The sequence below is a fragment of the Lagopus leucura genome, unplaced genomic scaffold, assembly GCF_019238085.1.
Source record: "Lagopus leucura isolate 7727_CA_CO unplaced genomic scaffold, USGS_WTPT01 Super-Scaffold_741, whole genome shotgun sequence".
NCBI lineage: Eukaryota > Metazoa > Chordata > Aves > Galliformes > Phasianidae > Lagopus > Lagopus leucura.
The window spans coordinates 5,921,849-5,941,925 of NW_024962256.1; the positions used below are offsets into that span (position 1 = coordinate 5,921,849).

The 20,077-nt window shown below is 42.8% G+C and overlaps 1 protein-coding gene across 2 annotated transcripts in view; it reads right to left on the reverse strand.

Annotated features, from left to right (window-relative positions):
• The window catches only part of SHTN1 (shootin 1), a 59,353-nt gene that overhangs the window by 7,592 nt on the left and 31,684 nt on the right, over positions 1-20,077 (reverse strand). For both annotated transcript variants that reach the window (XM_042863787.1, XM_042863788.1), the window contains exons 9-16: positions 13,777-13,923; positions 13,537-13,690; positions 11,461-11,566; positions 8,555-8,637; positions 6,036-6,145; positions 5,782-5,835; positions 2,611-2,731; positions 2,205-2,388 (exon numbers count right to left, since the gene is read on the reverse strand). In XM_042863787.1, the coding sequence (XP_042719721.1) occupies positions 2,205-2,388; positions 2,611-2,731; positions 5,782-5,835; positions 6,036-6,145; positions 8,555-8,637; positions 11,461-11,566; positions 13,537-13,690; positions 13,777-13,923 (959 nt within the window). The remainder of the gene's footprint in view (positions 1-2,204; positions 2,389-2,610; positions 2,732-5,781; positions 5,836-6,035; positions 6,146-8,554; positions 8,638-11,460; positions 11,567-13,536; positions 13,691-13,776; positions 13,924-20,077) is intronic.

Sequence of the window (20,077 nt, forward strand, 5' to 3'; positions counted from 1 at the left end):
CACACCTTTGTCAGATTTCAAGGAATCGCAAATGATGAGACAGCTGCACCGATTTACCTCAGGTATGAATGAGAAGTGCCACAATAAGTCTTTTGTGTGCCTTTGTCAGGAAGGGTTCCTGCTGAAAGCTGCATGCCGTTTGTTTAGTTAACGCAGACTGCTTTAGGAACAGCGGTGCAGCAGGGAGAAACTGCCTGTGCTTTGCACCCTGTCCTCACAACACCCATTGGGGTTATGCACTGAACTAGCTCCTGCGTGGTCCCTGGGCGAGCCACCAAAGGCTGCATCACATCCCTGACTTCGCTTCACCCTGCAGTGAACCCGGGGTTTCAGTTCGTGCACTGAAACCACTGCAGGATGAGCGCCTGAGCACAGCAAAAGGGAACAACAAGGAGATTCCCTTCAGAAATGCACTGTGGTCCAAACTAAACTGCTGTACAGGTGTGCCCAGGGAAGCCTAGAACACTGCAATGCTGCCTGCTCACAGATCCAAGCTGTCAGATGTGTACGACAAATGAACCTCCTTCGGGTATCTGCTTCAAATGAGCCCTGTCTCACAGCAGCACTGCACTACCCACACTCTGGAGGCTGCTTCTGCTCACTTTTGCTACAAGCAGCACCCGGGAGGCAAAGAAAAGTAACTGCACTTCAGCAACACCTTGGCTGCTTCCACTCCTCCCTGCCAGCCCAGCAGAAGCGCTGGGGGGCCCCGGCACCTTCTCTCTCCCATTGGAAAACCATCCTCAGTGCTGAGCCTTTCCAGGTTTACACCAGTGCAGCACTGAGGAATCTGGCCCATCACGTTTGTTTCAATGCTTTAAGCAGATAAATTAAAATGAAATGTGTCTTTTAGGATGTCACTGAATAGGCAAGCTGAGAAATAAATTGAGCTTCACGTATGCTTTTATAACACATAACAACTGTGACTGTCAACACAAGATCCTTTTCACTGTCAATTCACCACGCATTCTACAAGACCTTGGGGCCTGCAATTATTTCATTTCCTTTCTTGCAAATGCAATTTCCACTTAGTTTGGTGGAATAAAAGGTAGACAAAAGGTGGTGGGAGTTGCTGTGTCTTTTGCTAAAGGTTATCTGCTCAAAACTGTGGAAATCCACCAACTACAAACACAGGATTTTTCAGGAACAACTTCACCTCTCTGTCAGGGTGAACCATTCTGTCAGTCCAAGAAAATGCAGCAGCATTATGCACATCCAATTACCTGCTGAACAAATCTTCGTCTTTCTGATCAAATTAAAATGAAGATCATCTTTCTTCTAAGAATACTTTAATGAAATAAAAGGGGAAAATACATGAGTGCAAAAAGGGGTCTGCTTTTAAAACTCAGTGTAAATTAAATAAAGCTGAAGAGCACCGAAAGGAAATTGGGCTCTTCACCCATTCAAAAATTAATGATAAAAGTAGCTGCAGGAGAGTGAGGTAAATATCAGATCACAAGAACAGATGGGAGGAGAATTTCCAAGTGCACAGTCCAGCATCACAAGGAGCGTGGTACTGCTACAAAGCCAATCCTCCAGCAGATCTGTCTGAAATAAATACTTCTGAAGCAGGTTTGACTCCTCGATACCAAACTGACACCTTGGATCTTCGATCCACTGCGATAAAAGATCCCTCTCTGTCTGTGCAAATACAGTAACAACTGCTTTTTTTTTAATATTCCTCTGAAGAACCTTAATCTTGAGGGTGAGTCACAATTTGTATCAAAAAATATTGAAGAGTAATAGCCTGCATTCATTTCACTCCAACAGGAACCACCCAGCACAACTGCATACAGACCAGTATGACTTCTATGATTCTATCTGAAAATACTGCTATACGGAAAATACAGAGCTCAAAATATCTTAAAAAGAGAGTTATCTATGTAACTAAATGTGCTTTTCAGGATATGGAAGAGCCCTCAACTTTGCTACTCCTCAAAAAACCTTCAGGTCTTTTTTTTGGTGGTAGAGAAGAATTTATATTTTTTTAACCAAACAACAATCACAGATTCTGCAGGAAAAGAGCTTCACTGCAGGAAACTCAACTGTCACCACATGAACATGAATTATTTGAGGAGTCACTGGCAAATAGCTGTAGATACTACATTTATCCTGTTGAGCAACACTGAAGTGAAACCACTTTCGAAGTGCATCAGCTAAAGTGATCTGGTACTGAAAGCTATCCAGAAAACTGCATTACTTACTGTAACATAGCTCTGGAATCTGTGACACCTTTCAGCTGGTTGGAAACAGGACCAGAATCGGGTACTTTGGAACTGAATTCTGTCTCCAAATCTTTCTTCTTCAATGCTGTTTGTACACCACTGGCTTCTGAACCTAACACAGGCAGAGATTTGGATTCTGACGTGGCCAAGATTCCAGTGGGATCTAAAACCCAAAGAAAGTTTAAAGCTAATGTTAGCCAAGTTGGCAGGTCTAGAGACAAAGCATAAGAACTCAAGTCACCTGCAGAAATCAAAATGGAATTTTAAAGAGCAATTTTAAAGACATAATGGCTGAAACAGCAATGGTATGGAAGAGAAAGTAAATCTTCAAGAGTGTCACAAGGCAGGAGCAGGAAGAGGTGTATGAAGGAGTCAGGGCACTTACTGCCACTGTCCTGGTCAGTAGTCACTTTCCGACGTCGCAGAACTCGTTCCAGCTCTGTTTCACCACTGTCTGTTTCGAGGGACTTCAAGCTTCGGGAACTAGTGGATTTGTTCAGTGTTTCCTAAAGCAAGAAACAGGCATACAAAGCTCTCTGAGCGTACAACAAACCGCACCACCCCTCCATGTGCTATGTGACAACCTTCTAAGCTTCTGGAAGACAAGTGCAGTCCTAGATCAGTCAAAAAACTCCCCGCAGTTGAACAGAGAGCATCTAAACCCTAGCTATGGATTAACCATACCTGCCTACCTTTGAGGGCTGATATCAGGCTTAAGAAATGATGCTGTGGATCTGCAATAAACAAACTCTGATGCTTGCAGAGAAACACCGTCTTCCTCCCTCTTTAAAAGATCTTCAAACACTGCCCAGCACCTCTATTAGCAAGATGCTGAAGAGCCACAATCCACTTACCCAGCACAGTGTGCATTTAGTGTGCTTGTGTTGTACTCAGGTGTGCACACACCTGCAGAAGTCATCGTGCACTAGCTGCAACATGTTATTATATCATAGAATCTGATTGATGTGGCATAAAAGTGAGCATACTTGCACATACGTGATGGTTTTTCTGACACACAGGATCAGCTCTCAGGTTAAAATAGTGTTTTACACTTGCAAAATAGAAATCCACTGCTGTGTTGTCACTGCTTTATGCCAGTGTTAGCATTTTGTTTCAGCTAAGCTGTGACAGCAGCATTTTGCTTCTGGGGAAGAGAAGGCTTTAACTGAAGCCTACAACTTCCCAAAGGTGCCTGCACAAATTTCAATAGGCACATGGAAAATACTGCTTGCCTTTCCCACCTGAGAGGTCAGTTACTTGAACAGCATCTACTTGAATGCAAACTTTCTCCAAAACATTTATCATATAACTGAAAATGTGGCATCCATATGCTGTCTCAGTCTCCCTCCAAGTCTTGCCATCCTTGGGAATCTCTAGGATATCTGTTTACTCAGTCTTCCAAAACATGTCAGACTCCTATACATTCTTCCAGAGCATAAATAAAATATTCTTAACAACTTCAGTTGACAAATGTAAGATGAGTAGAAACAGGCAACGACAAAAGGAAGTGTCACCATAAGCTACAAAAGCTGAGCAGCTTTCAGGCTTCCAGCACAATAACTAAATCCTCACCTCCACCACATCCTGCTCCCAAAATACTTTCTTTGATGCCTATTTGAAATTTAACTGAGAAAATACACGATTTCTGAGCGCTGTGCTGCAGATCTGTATTATCACACATGCACAAAAGCAACCTGAGCAACTGAGTTGCTCAAACTCTGTGCTTTATGGAACATAAATGCTTTGTTTGTAACAATTATATGGAGGTCTACATGAAATGCATAATTAGCATAGTAACAACAAACGTTTACTCCATCACATCCCACCCCCATGTTTGTTGTCTGACTGTGCATAATGACTGGTCTCAAGAGCAGACTGGAACTGGGTTTTATTTAGCATGTCTTACACTGCAAATATCCTTAAGAACCAAAAACAAGTCAGACACTGTAACTATAGATCTCCTTCTGCTTCCTCCAAAGTACATAATCAAGTCTCCCTCAATGTCAGTGATACAGCATCAAAGAAATGAAACAGCTATTAGAAAATGAAAGGGCCTTCAGCAGGGTCATTGAGTCTGCACAAGTGCAAACAGCACACCACAGCAAACAGTGCACATACGTATGGAGTTCCATTTAAAGCAACCTACATGTTGCGTTTTATTCCTTTTCTCTTTACCTCCATATTTAATTATGTGCCCCTCTAATTACAGCTTGGCATTAAGGTCTGGTGGCTCTCCAGATTATTTCTTCCTTTCTCCTCCTCACAGAATCACCTGGCCTGGAAGGGACCTCAAGGATCGTGAATCTCCAACCCCCCTGCCACATGCAGGGCCACCAACCTGGCCACCAACCAAACCTACACCCAACCTGGCCTTGAACACCTCCAGGGATGGACGGGGCATCCACAGCCTCTCTGGGCAGCTGTTCCAGCACCTCACCACTCTCACACTAAAGAATTTCCCTGACATCCAACCTAAATCTTACCTCAACTTAAAACCATTTCCCCTTGTCCTGCTGTTATCTATCCTTCCAAAGAGTTAAGTTCCCCTCCTGTCTGTAGGCTCCCTTTAGGTACTGAAGGCTGCAATGAGGTCACCCCTCAGCCTTCTTTTCTCCAGGCTGAACAAGCCCAGCTCCCTTGGCCTGTCTCCATAGGGGAGGTGCTCCAGCCCCCTGATCATCTTTGTGGCCCTCCTCTGGACCCTCCAACAGCTGTCTCATTTAATGATTTTACCATTTTCTACCTTACAAAGGCAAAATTTCTCCTGATATGCCAAAGTTCAACTTTAAAAGTTCTGGGATCACAAAAATCAGACAGCAAGAACTATGGCTGCTCTTGAGTGTTTGATACAATTTTAGCACTTGTGCAAAAGAAGCAATACAATGTATGAACTAAGGACAAAACAAAAGCAAGCGAAAGCCCGTTACTTTTAGGAGGACCAAATACAAGCCTAATGTCTTTGTTTATAAATATACATATAAAAAGACTGGAGAGCTCTCGCTCTATTTAGGCTATGTCTACACTATCAAGCAATTTCATGCCTTGGGAGACAGCAGTTGATGATAAGAGACTTCCATCCATCCATCACAGAATCAGAGAATGGCCAGGGCTGGAAGGGACCTGGAGGATCACGAATCTCCAACGCCCTGCCACAGGCAGGGCCACCAACCTCCCCATTTAATACTAGACCATCTTAGATGTGCAGTTCAGGGGCTTTAGTTTCCCTGCCAAAGCATCCCCACTGTGACTATCTGAAAAGTCTCCAAAGATCCTATGGCAGATGCAGAACATAAGAACCCCTCTAGTGGCAGGAACGTACAAACCTGGAGCACAGTTAACAGGTTAGCTTTCTCCAAAGTAAGTTCTCTCAACAACCACTCTTTCAGGAGCACTGAAGTCAACAGTGGGGATGACTGAGGGATTAGCTAGAATACTGCTCTGCTGCTTCAAACCAAAATATTCATACAGAACTTTCAATTACAAGCTTTTATGCACAGAAGGTCACGTCAGCTCCACGAGAAGAAAACAATGAAATATAAATAGCAGATGATCTCACCAGGATCCCTTTTAATTCCTTCATTGCACTTTCAGAGGGCTTTGGTGTTTCTGGCTGTAAATAAACACAACACACATGTTAAAAAAACATATGCTTACTAATCTGGCCCAGATGGAATGGGCTATGATAAACTCAAAGCAAAGCAAAAGAGGAATGCAAGGCAAATGTATTCTTTTGAATCTTCCATAGAAATTTGGTTTTTGTATAAATTACTATGCTCAGATAATACTGCTGCTTTGCTATTTATTCCAAACCTTTGTTTTAGGTCTGCTTGACTGGTTGACTGGTCTGAGATGAACTCCCTTCTTAATTCTGTCCATCATCTCTTCAACAGCTTGTCTCTTCAGATCTGTAACTTCTTCACCTGCTCCAAAATCAAAGAGGATACCACATTCTAAACACGAACTACAGAGGAATAGCAGAAAGAAAATAACATGTTAAACAGTCTCCTAAACAGCTTGCTTGCCACATCCAGCCCAAACTCAAATATCACGAAAGAAACAGGCTGATTTTCAAGAGATTCTCTATCATGACTGCAAGACATTCAGGAGAAACTGGAAGCTATGTGACGAACCTCAGCACAGTACCTGTCAACTTTCCAGAGTTCTGGATACTCCAACAAAAGACAAAAAGGGAAAAAAGACCACTTAAAAGAAACACACGCAGAAATACGGTTGATGCTATTCAAAGCTGCAACGCTGTACCTTACGTAATAAGAATTTTAAATAGACTTTTGATCTCTTGCTTGTCAGGGTACTATTGATGATTCATAGAAATGCAGTTTCTGTATTGTAAGCCAATTTAATGTCAGGCTTTAATTTCACAAATAGGCTGTTTCAAATCTAAAGGCTTAATTGGTGGTATGGGATCGAAACCACTCATCCTAAGTCCTTAACGAGGGTCAAAACAAGCCTTGGGTTGGATATAACAACTCGATCAAGAAAGAACTTTTCCCCCTTCTTATTTTTATCTTAAGAACAATTCAACCATTAAGAGAAGCAGCAGCTCACGTGATTGAAGAAAGGTCAGAACTGTTAAAGTTTCCTAGTAAATAATGAAGTAGGATTTGAGAACTCGTTGTAAATTTCATAGTGTTTCCTGCAATCACTGTTTCTAACTCTCAACAAAAAGATACAATCAAAACATCTGGGATGCTTCAAGGTAAGTAAACTTGATAAACAAAGGGAACGTAATTTAATTGCTACTGAAAGGTAAGACTGACTCTCCATCAGAGATCTCAGCACAAGGTCATGTCTCAGCATTTTACCCACACCAGCAATCTTTTTCTCAGACCAATCACCAGTTCCCAAAGATTCCCCCAGTCCAAGTTCACTCCTCAGTTCCTCCCTTAAAGAACAGGGGTGGTAATGCTTCCTTTCCTCTTTCTCTTGTTGGTGCCATCCAGTAATCCAGCCATGCTTGCAATACTGCAACCATCAGCTAGCAGTAATTCTTCTGTAACAGTTTTACCCTATATCCATCATTTCACCCTGGTTCCCTTCTCTAGCCCCCTTCTTTGTTTAAGTGGCACCAAATAAGCTAAGCAATTTGCTACAAACAAACTTCTACTGTTTTATGAGAGAGAAATAATGAGGCAAATCTGTCTTTTTTTTAACTGGCAACACTCATCTGACTAGCTCTGCCACTTAAGGCACTCATGATCATCTATAAATCTGTACTTAACTACCATTCTCAACCTACTAAGTTTCCAGCTTCCATTAAACAACAATAAAATGGAATTTCAGCTGTTATTTTGCATTCAGAGCCACCTTAGCACATGACTGTTTTGTTTTAGTTTTTTATATTACTAAAGGATTAGCAGTATAGTCAACTTTGAGAGGTAATTTCATAAGATATGGATCAAGGGATAAAACCTGCAGCATTTAAACTAGCTCCACGGAAAGGCTCTGGACAGAAGAAGTCACAAAATCGATGCCATTCTAAGCAGGAAGCTTCCCTCTATTATCTAATATATCACCTGCACTCTGTTTCATGACTGCTGGCTTGTCCTGCTTCTTCCAGAAGCCTGTGGATGGGTACAGCACTGGCCATGTAATGTGTCTGCTACACACTGGTTGTGTCTCTCAATGCTGCTCTAGTGTAACTGCTGCAGACAGTACCAAACTGCTACGGTGCAACCCAGCGAGCTGCACGGAGCCTAAACGGAACCCAGACATTCTCCCCATCCATTTCACCCAGCACGTCTCCATACCCAGCTGAGTGCTCACCTCACCAGGTCCTTCCTGCAGGTCTGAGATAAACCTGAACACCCATCTCCTCACAGGAGAAAAACAAAAATGAAAGATGAATTTCTCTGTCACATCAGTGAGTGAAATCACTGCACAGATGTCTCTAATAACCACTACACCCAGAAGTAGGAAGATAAGATCTTCCTTGTGGCTACAGCAAGTCTTCTCTAAGCTTTATGACTGCTCATACTAAAATCCCTTTGGAAGAAATATACTGGATGTTGATCACAAGCTCAGTTGAAGGGGGATAACTAAAGAGGGCTATGCAAATTTGCTTGGAATCTTGATAGGGTTTACATGTGCAAAGCAACAATGCCAAAGATACCATCTGTCATCTCAGAGCTCATACAACTGGGCTGCAATCACATTTCTGGACTGCAAGGTAGATGAATATGCTGAGACACGGACAGCAATCGTTAATGCTGACAAGTGCAAGCATTTGCATAACAATTGGCACGCACAGTTCATTTTCACTAGCTTTGTCTAGTGAACAATGTACATGACTTGTGAAAGATGAGCCATACCTGACTCCTGCTGAGGTGGTTTCTCCTTCTTGCTCACATTGGTGTTGGAGTGAGACCTCTTGCGAATCATTGACATGAGAGACCTTTGAGGAAAACAGAACTGCAGACTATCACTCTGTCCTCTACTGCACCAATGAACTCTGAACATGCCACACCAACAGCTTGCTTACACCTGATTATACAGCCACTTACAACAGACTCATTTAGCAGTTCTTGAATGCAGATGTACGTTCTGAATTACCCCCCACAACGCCTCCCATCAAAATGTAGAGAAATTTATTTCTTTTTAACAGACATTAGGCACAAATCAAAACACTTCAGATTTGAATATTAAAGGACAGTGTCTCATTGTGACAAATGACAAATTGAAGCTGTTCCAGCTCTTAAAAAAAAAAAAAAAAAAAGGAGGAGCTGTAGATATCAAAGTGAAGTATTATTCTCCAAAGGACACTTCAATATGGTGATCAGTATCTTCTCACCAATTCCAAGTTTGCAATCTTCTTACAGTGTTAAATAATTATCCCTTCACTACAGTCAAAACGTAAAAATCCAGGCAAGGAAATGATTCATTTAAAGCCCAAGCACATGCTCCCAGTCACATCTAGCATGTCAGGGGGGCTCATCATTCCCCACTGCTGCTTAAGAAGCTGGGAGACCTCCCTGAGATAAAGTGCCAAAGCTCCACTCCAGAATAAAAAGAACACCCAGCACCCAGGATCTGAAATAGCTTATGCTCATATACACTTTACAATACTTGAAAGAAATGCTCTGCTTTAGCTACCACAAGGCTTAAAGCAGACAGTGCTATCTATCCCAATTAGTAAAGGACTCAAAGAAAAGAAAAAAAATCACTCAAAAGTTAATTTGCACTATATGTTCATGAGAAAGAAGCAGGCAAACCAAATGAATTAATGAAGATAAAAGGAGTAAAATACCTAACACAACTGATCAGAAAACGTTTAGATTTTTAAAAATAGAGCAAGTTGAACAAAGGTCTGAATTTTTCCCCACTAATCATTTGTCTTAACATATTGAATCCAGTAGTTACCAAGACATTTGTATGTACTGCCCATTACAGAGGTTAGAAAGTGTTATCCAAGTTCATTTAAAAATAAAACAATTTAAATGGAGGAAAAGAACATCAAAAACAAGTGCTTCTGCAAGGCAAGGAGAGCTCTCAGACTTCCAAGACTTTTTGAAAGTGGTATTTCTAAACCAAATGGAGACTGTTATGGAAGAAAACAGGGTGCCAATATCTATCCCCCTACTTCAACAGTGCACTGCAGTACGTGTTTTATTTCAAGCAAAGATCGAGCCAACATGAACATTAGCTGTGTTCCTAAAATTAAATAAAACGCTCTAGGACTCCAGTTATTTGTGGGCAGTGCCCAGTACATGGTATTGGTCCACTTCTTCACAAGAATCACAAGAATCACAAGGTTGGAAACGACCTATAAGATCATCCAGTCCAACCGTCTCCTCATCACCATTGCCACCACTAGCACTAAACCATATCACGCAGCACGTCATCCAGACACCTCTTGAACACTGCCAGGGACGGCGACTCCACCACCTCCCTGGGCAGGCCATTCCAGTGCCTGACTACTCTCTGAGAGAAGAAGTTCTTCCTTATGTCCAACCTGAACCTCCTCTGATACAACTTGCGGCCATTGCCCCATGTCCTGCTCGTTGCCTGGGAGAAGAGGCCAGATCCCTCTTCACCACAGCCTCCCTTCAGGAGGTTGTACAGTGCAATGAGGTCTCCCCTGAGCCTCCTCTTCTCCAGACTAAACAATCCCAGCTCCCTCAGCCGCTCCTCATAAGGTTTGTGCTCCAGACCCCTCACCAGTTTTGTTGCCCTTCTCTGAACACGCTCCAGGATCTCAACATCTTTCCTGTAGTGAGGAGCCCAAAACTGAGCACAATACTCGAGGTGCGGCCTCACCAGTGCTGAGTACAGGGGGATGATCACCTCCCTGCTCCTGCTGGCCACACTATTTCTGATGCAGGCCAGGATGCCGTTGGCCCTCTTGGCCACCTGAGCACACTGTCGGCTCATGTTCAGCCGAGCATCAACCAACACCCCCAGGTCCTTCTCTTCTTCACACTCATCCAGCCACTCATCCCCAAGCCTGTAACGCTGCATGGGGTTGTTATGGCCAAAATGGAGGACCCGACACTTGGCCTTGTTGAACCTCATCCCATTCACCTCAGCCCAGCGTTTCAGCCTGTCTAAATCCCTCTGAAGGGCCTCCCTACCCTCAGGCAGATCAACACCACCTCCCAGCTTGGTATCATCTGCAAACTTGCTGAGGGTGCACTCAATCCCCTCATCCAGGTCGTCAATAAAGATATTAAACAAGATCGGCCCCAGTACCGACCCCTGGGGGACACCACTTGAAACGGGTCGCCAGCTGGACTTCACTCCATTCACCACGACCCGCTGGGCACGGCCCAAAATCTTCTTTTATGGTTCCTTGAAAAATTCAATCTAAATTTTATCTGACAGGAAGGGACAACAGTTATAACCCAAGATATCTTCTGGTTCAAAGGGGTATTCGTAGCAGCAGATTCAGACAAGCATTTCACAAGTATATAATTACAGCTATCAGGTAAATAATAGAAAAATCTCCTAAATTTAGAGGAGACAGATGTCTCTCCTCCTCCAAAGCCACAGTTCAGACTGTGGCTTGGGAAGGCAAACACTGTTCACAACTGGTCAGGGTGCAAGACTGTTAGCAGAGAGAGTGTCCAGCTGGCAAAGTAGAAAGAATAAACCCAAGGCAGACAGAAAGAATCTTTCTTATTCAAAGACACTTTTCCTATTCAAATGCAAACTCGTGACATATTCTGCATTCTGACTTATTCTGCAGAGAAAAGCACAGACTCTTGATTTAAGCACTTACCTTATGGGGTTAGGAGGAGGAGGAGGAGGCAGAGGAGGTGGTGGTGGTGGTGGAGGAGGAGGTGCAGGATTTTCAGATTGGTGTATTCGTTTTTGAAGTTCATCAACTGCGCAAGAGAAAAAACCTCCAGTGAGATCTCTGCTTCTCACATCTGCTCTAAAAACAACTTTGGACTCTTAAGCAAAAAAAAAAAAGCTACTAATTAACTAAAAAACCACTCAGTTGCTAGGAAGTCCTATTTTTGGCAACATTTTCTACTAACAGCAGTCTCCCAGGTGCACAGAAATCTCACTAAACCATTTACTGCAACCTGGGCTACTTTTGAAACTAAAATGACTCTCCCCCTCAAACAGAATTCTTTCTATAAAATCTCAGCATGGATAAAAGTTCATCACATTCATGCTACTGCAGTCTATGTGGGCCTGTGGGCTCCACATCAGCCTCCTGCATTTCCATGGAAGCTGAACAAGTCCTCACGTACATCAGAATACAGAATGGAATCATATGAAGCCACAAATAACAAACCAAATAAGAGATGAGAGACATTAATGAAGATAAGGCAAGAAACTGCTACCATGTCTTCCTGATGGTCTTTGGCCTCTTTTCTCTCACCAAATAGCTCAAGCTGAGGGGGAACGGGCTTATCTCACTTTGATATGGTTCTCTTCTGCACATAATTCTTCAGTTCTCATTATGACTAATTCCAATTGAAATTCCAGTCTTTACAATTTAAAGTAAGAAAAATAAATAATGGAGTGACTTTAAACCCCAGGTACAAACTTCATGTTGGCAAATTCCTTCTGAAGGACAAACCAATTTGGAAGGATAAAATCCGCTGTCATGTTTAGATCTTTTCAAAGAGAGCTGAGAAGAACTCTGAAACCTGCTTAGGTGTATTTTTAAGGCTGGGTAATGTAAAACTCCAACAAAAAAACACTGCTAACAACACTGCTCTTAAGAATATGTTTCAGAAAACTGTGACTACACATGGAGTCTTATCTAATGATAAGCATTTGGGACTTTGACAGTGGTTCAAGTGTTTTCACGACAAGGCATCATACTTAAAATTAGTAGCTGCTTAGGCCTTCAGTTGAATAAAAGACTGTAAACTAAGACTGTGCCACCAAATTAACAAAGCATAGGCCCACAGTCATTATAGTAAGGCTGCACACAGCAGGAGCCCTTTTTAAAAGCAAATTTAAATAAAGAGCAATAAATGAACAAACTTCCTCACTCAATGTTGTTTTTTTAAATCTAGGAGCACATCTTGGCTGAATATGAATGACTCCTTCACACAGAAACCCACTCAGATGTGCATATCCATCTACAAGATGGAGGGCAATCTAAGAACAGAGTTTTTATGTCACAGAAGTTTTACAATGTTTATCCTTCACGTGCATTCTAGACACAACTGTTCTGAGCTGAAGGCAATTGCTGAACCTCTTGTCACAAGAAATGTACACCTGGATCTTGAGATCCAAATGTGGAGTCCTCAATACAGGAGAGACATGGACCTGCTGGAGAGCATCCAGACAAGGGCCACAAAAATGATGCATGGAATTGAACACCTCCCTACGAGGACAGGCTGAGAGCCAGGGCTGTTCAGTGTGGGGAAGAGAAGGCTTCAGGGAGATCTGAGTGACCTTTCAGGAGCAAAAGGGGGACTACATGAAAGAAGGGGACAGACACTTTAGCAGGGTCTGCTGGAACAGGGAAAGGGGAAATGGTTTCAAATTAAAAGAGAGGGGATTTAGACTGGATTTAAGAAAAATGTTTGTCACGATAAAGGTACTGAAGCACTGGCACAGGTTGCCCAGAGAGGTGCTGGATGCTCCATTCCTGGAGATGTTCAGTGTCAGGCTGGATGGGGCTCTGAGCACCTGATGAAGCCATAGATGTCCCTGTCACTGCAGGGAGTTGGACCAGATGGACTTCAAAAGTTCCTCAAACAATTCTATGACTCTCTGATCTCAACTACACAAAAGCTGCTGCTTCTTGGGTCTCAAATCCATCACATGTCATTCCATTAGATGTGTATTATTCACTCAATTATACTTCTAAAAGTAAACTCATTACCTGTATGCTTTAGGTCCCTTGCTTTTTCTTCAGAGTTCTGACACTTAAGCTCCAGTTCCTTTTTATCTTCTTCTAAGAGTTCCAGCTGCTGTTTAAGACGACTAATCTCCTTCTGCAGTGCTTGGTTTTCTAGCTGCTCTTCTAATTCTTTGACCTGTAGTTGGCAAACCGTAGCATTAATTCATTCTTGAATTCAAGAAGCTTTCAAAGATTTCTGCATGAAACGCAAAGTAGTTTTACCTTTTGTTGATGTTGAAGCCTCTCTTCTTCTAACGCATGGGTTAGCTTAGCATTGTCATCTAAAGCCTTCAAAAGCTGCTGATCAGGAGCAGAATTTTGCAGAAGCAGCTGGCTTTGCCTTTTCATCTTGTTTTGTTCAATAAACATCTGACAAAACAACCCCAGCCCCAAACAAAAACAAGAATTAAACAAAGTCTGATGCTATCTTGGAAAAAAGAGAAACAAGAAGAGGCAACTGGAAAGAAAGCAACAAAGTTAATATTGAGTTAATACAGTAGGAATAGAGGGGAAGGTGGTGAGAAAGAAGGAAAAAGAAACTCAGAGTAAAATTCACAAGAACCCAGCTTATACTGAAAGGAACCAGAACAACCCTCTGCTACACCTCTACTACCTGCACATTGACAGCATAAGTGATTTAACTGCGTGTCTCATTTATTTCCTGGAAAAATGAACATCCCTGTTCTGGGAGCTCTGGAAAGATTAAAAGGGATTCAGGGTGGAGGAAGAAAAGCCTATGAATTCACAAGCTATCTCCTCAACCACATCTGCCAGCCTTGGCATAAGGCCACTGACTGCACCATCACCTGGCTATGCACATGACTGAGTGTCTTTGGGAAATGCGTTTCAGCCCACATTTGTGTAATCAGTGTATGTACTTGCCTTGGAAAAAAAAAAAAGGCATCTCAGATCCATTTCAGACTTTCACTTCTGAAGTTCATGTTTTCTCTTTTTCAGTTATACTTTAGATTCAGGGAATGGATACATGAGGAAAAAAAATCCATCTGTTTAGAGGCATGACACTGATACAAATATCACACATTTTCCTAGGCTTCATCCACATCAGCATATAAGATTCCCATAAGAGAGAAAACCTGCTTCTTGCAGTCTGCTCAGGAGCTTGGAGAAGAAGAATTATGTCCTGCCCCAAAAAATTCCCTGGTGAATTTCTTCTGCATCCTGACATCTTTCCCAGGTAGAAAGTTGCCCACCAGACAGGAGTCTGCACTTTTGCAAAGCTTAGCTGTTTCTGTTCTTACAGCAGAAATAGGGACTGGGTCATGCTGAGCACTCAGCAAAGCGTGCCACTTACAGCAGGAGAGCAGAGAACAGCCAGAGGCTCCTTCAGACTGTGAAAATGCTGCTCCACAGCACAGCAAAAGCAAGAAGATATTTAAAAATTGCAGTATTTCAAGTACGAAAGTTCCATGAGATTTTGCCAGGTTTCTACACTGCTTATTACCAGCCAAAATTCAGGTACTACACACTGACTGATGGTTTCTTCCTGCTCAGTGCTACTGCACTGCCAGGTGATTTGTATTTTTTTCAGTACAATCGGATTGCAAAGAACCATCAGCTGATGCAGATTTGTAAGCAAGTGCTCTACTCTGCGATTTGCACAGACATTCTGAGCCTCTCTAGAAAGCACCTCCCTTCTGGCTGCGTATGCAGAGTGAGAAGCCTCCTGACCGCCCTGAACTCTGAACTCGTAACGTATCCTGCTTGACTCCACATGCCAAGAAGAACCAAATGATGCGGCCTTAATACTAATAAAGCCAATAGAGAACACTTCATCGGGCAGTGCTGCGCCACGAGGCAGGCGATAAAGAACTGACAGCATTCGATGAAGGGGAAACAATGAACGCAGGCCCCAGTACTGTGCTTTGTTTTAAAACAAACCCAAATTTACTGTAACACATACAGAGCGGAGAAAGAGCTTGCCTTCTTCCTGTCTGACCTACTCAATGAAACGGGGTGAACTGCCAATGCTTACTGCAGGTAAGAGCATAACCCTTCCCCTGCCTTCCACACAGCTCACTGCGAGCAGGCCTGGGGCATGGCATCATCAGAGGCTGTGTGCAGGCAGCAGGAGATCACAGCCAGCCCCTGCTCACTGCACTCAGTGCGTGGCCTCTCTGGAGAGCTGCACGGATGTCATCAGAAGTGAGTTTGCCACATGGAGCAAATATGCTGTACAGGAAGGGAGCTCGCTGTGAACTCTGTGCACTGCTTTGAGCTGAAATGCACATGGTGGGTTGGTTTCCCATCCCAAAACCAAGACAGTCACATCTCTGGCAAGAACAATTCGAAGGCAAAGGAAGCTGGGAATCAGTGCTACCCACTTCAACCTGTGAAGGTTTACATTTGTACTAAAATTCCTGCATTTGTTTAATCTTTTATCTTCTTAAGAGAAACTGCATCTTGAAAAAGTCATACATCTCTAAATCACAGAATCTTTCAGGGTGGAAAAGACCTTCACGATCACCAAGCCCAACCACCAACCTGATGTACCAAGTCCCACCACTAAGCCACATCCCTTAGTGTCACACTCACATCTCTCCAACGTCTTTTAAATCCCCTCCAGGGATGGAGACTCCACCATTGCCCTGGGCAGCTCCTTCCAATGCAGAACCACGCCAAATTTTTCCCACCATCCAGTTTGAACCTCCCCTAGCACTATGGGAGACCATTGCCTCGCATCCTCTCACTTGTCACCTGAGGAAAGAGAAGTCCTTCATTCCCAATTAGCCTTATTAGTTATTTTCATGACATGGCAAGTATTTTCCTTCTTACGATATACATGAAAGGGTTTTCTCCACCACGAAAGAAGTGTTTCTTGCTTTTGACTTAATTCTTGCAACCAGATACATGATAACCAATTTCTCACTGGGAGTCCTGTCTATTCCAGAACTGAGGCCCAGTCCTGTAATTTAAAGTACCAGCATATTCTAAATGAAAGGCCAAAACCAGACACGATGGTCATGGCAGATAACACAGAAAGGGGCTGGTGATGAACCAGCTGCAAGTTTATGAGAGGTTGCACCATGTGTTTGACACAGGACAAAAGAGACCTGTAAAATCAATTCTAATTTTAAATTAAAACAATTACTGCTTTAGCGAGGTTGGAACCCGTCTGCCTGCACAACCCTGAATATTAACTAAAGAAACTGCTGAAAGGGCAAAATAGCTACTAACAGGATTATTTGGACCAGGTGGAATTTAACCAATTGATGGATTAGTTCCGACTCTGCCACCTGCTCAACAATTATCTGCTGAGTATCCTCATCCATGCTAGCAACGTCAGTCAGTGCTGGGGGAATCCGTGGAAACTGCAACAAAGGCAGACCACAAAGGATGTACACCTATCCTCCTCTTTGTACAATCTGCAAGTGCTGTACAAACCAGCTGCACATCTTTCCCCTGAGTTTACAAACTGAAGCTCTGAAGTGCAGAAAATCTGTGAGCCACGTTCCATCAAAAGTCTGAACAAAAACTGGGGAGGGAGGCAGGGATGGGAGCGAAATCCTGAAAATAATAAAGGCTTTTCCTCCGACCTCAATGAGGCCACACCTCATTCTCTGACCCCTGCTTTAACCATCACCCTACAGAGCATTCGCTGCAGCTGGTTTCTGTTTACACCAGAGCCACAAAAAATAATTCTTCCTAATTGAAAAAAGGTTAGAAAGCAATCCAGTTGGTGTCAAGTCCCTGGGAACTGCAAGTCTAGTTCAAGCAATGCTGAGGGTACGACTCGATGCTTTCCAACTAACTCTTCTCCCCGGAGCAAAATGAGGCCAAAGGAAATGCTTTAATGCCCATGTGCTGCTACATTTTTATTAAGCTATTACTCATTTGAGTACTCACTACATAAATACTTGTCTTAGCTATAGTTTGAAGGGCAGAATAACATCCAAATACTGCAGCACTGCTATTTTAAGGCAATCAGTGGCAGCACAAAGTGAAAGAAAAGTCGAGGGCAAACACTGCAAGTAGAATAAAACTACGTACGTATCAAGGCAGAGACAAAATCTGGAAGCTTAAAGAGAAAAGAGAACAAGATCAGTCAACTGACCAGCTGGCCCTGATGTCAAATCCAGCTCCATCTCCTCCACACCCTATTGGGGAATCAATAAATCAACCTCATGGTGTGGTAAAGCACCCATTTACATATGCCATAATCTACAGGAGCCAATGTCTTTTGCAATACAGATAACCTGGGGCCTTCTATTGCTGCCTTCGTATGTGCATTGAGTCTCCAAGAGAGGCAGGATCAAGGTACTTGTATCTCCCCAAGGGAACAAACAGCCTGTATGGAGGACTTCATGTGATGTGGGAGAGAGAGTGATCTTGCCTGATTACAGTTCAATAGAGCACTAAGTGGCTCTAAATTCAGGGGGCACTCTGGATTTGAAACGCAAGACCAAGCGTGTGTTTTAGTTCAATGGCTAATAAGGAAAAATATGTGTACATACTTCAAACTTCGTAACTGCTGAACTGTGCTGTATTATCAAGGACATCTAGGCTCGTGAGCTTCACTGCATACGAATATTACAGCAGGAAACAATGCCTAGTGTTGGGGGGGGGGCTGACAGAAGAGTTGATAAACAGACACACCTCATTAAAGCACATTAAGAAACTCAGCCATAGTTTGGACATTGACCTAGAAATGCTCTTCCTACACTCAGGCTCAATGCTACATATCGAGGAGTGACATGAGCCCAGTGTGAGTTACAAAGGCTGCGTGTTCTAGTGGGTTCATAGGTTTCTGAAGCACTACTCAGGAAAAAAAGCTACAACAAATGAATGGTTCTGAAGGTAACTTCCTTCAGCACATGCTTAGCTTTAAGTGCACACATCATTACTCAGATCTGAAAATTCTCTATCAGGTGCTTATATTCCTGCCTTGGATCGGACCTACTCCTATAGAGAATTACCACCCTGAGATGTCAAACAGAAAGACAAGGTTACAAAAACAGCTAATAGGGAGGGCACGGATGGCACACAGTGAGATTCTCTTTAACAAAGAACAACATGAGTTATGGGAAACCAGAGCATTTCCAGTAATTCCACAGACTGGGATTTTCAAAAGAGCTAATGACTAACCCCAGATTTTCAAACTACCACAGAACCAACCTGACTGTCAATCAGGACCACAGGTTTAAGCAACGCAGAGCAATGGGCAGCCAACAGTCACTACCCTCTTTCCAGATAATCTATAATATTTTATGAAAGAGAAGGAAAACTCTTCATTTTTTCCCCCCAGAGTAAGTGCCTGAACAGTAAAATACAACAAAAAATACGAGGGGTGGGGGAAGAAAATAAAGGAGAGACCACAGAGTTTCCTATATACCTCTGTTAATCTGTCACCATTTCACAAACTTGTTCCTGGGAAAAAGCTTGATGAAACGTATTAGTGTCAGATCATGCTTCAAAAGTTCTAACATCAAGGCTTAGGAGAACTGAAGCACTAACCACTCTCTTTAATTATTATTTCCAGTTCAATCAGCTGGACTGCAAATTAATTATCTTCAGACACCAGTTTCTGTCAAAGCATCCTTGGCAACGCAGAGTGCTGCACTTGTAAGCAGAGAGAGTTGCTCTATGAGTGCTGGCTTTGCAGTACCCTCTCACAGATGTAGCACGTTAACACAAAAGTCCTCATGAATTAACCCAAAAGTCACAATTGCATCCAACGAAGAGTTCTTCCAGAGCCTGCACAGAAAGCACAGAGATAACCGAACTCATAGCACATAATCAATCCCATGAGTAGTGCAGACATCTGTGAAGAAATACAGTAATTTTTCCTGAGTGATATAAAATGACAGCCACCTTTTACCATTCGATTCTGGAAGATTCAATCTCAGATTAAGTAATGCATCAGCTATGCACTGGTACAGGTAAAGGGTAAAGACAGTTTGAGGGGAACAAATTAATAAGTAGTGAGAATTGGAGCAAAGGCAGGGAAAAGATGAACAAGGCGTATTACAGACTCACTTTGTTTTTAATCTATCTGGATGACAGTTCTGAGTGCAACTTCTTGAATCACAAAATACTTTACAGATAACCATAAACATTTGGGAAACCAAAGAGAGTGAGAGGAACCCAACAGATGTGATCAGCAGTTTGACACTCCATTTGTGTTTACCTGAGATGCAGGGTAGAGATAGGAACAGCTCACAGCTAACTGGGAGCACGCTGCCTCTTCTCAGGGAGGCTTCCGAAGTAACTTTAGGTGCAGCTGTCAGCCCTGTGCCAGCATACACAACTGTAATACACTGTTACCTTTCAAAATATTGTTGCAAGGCTGGGTGTACGCTTAATCAACCATTTATGCTAGAAATTCTCCCTTAAACCCCTAGGATTTTTACATTGTTAAGACTTACAATTTACATCTTGCACTGTGTTCCACCCCTTTTGGCTTGCTTTGGCTGGATGTATTGTACTTTGCTCATCTTTGTGGAAGAGTGCTTTTCAGGGCTAGCCTCTATATTATTGCAATGGCCTTCAAGATACTCTCTTCCTT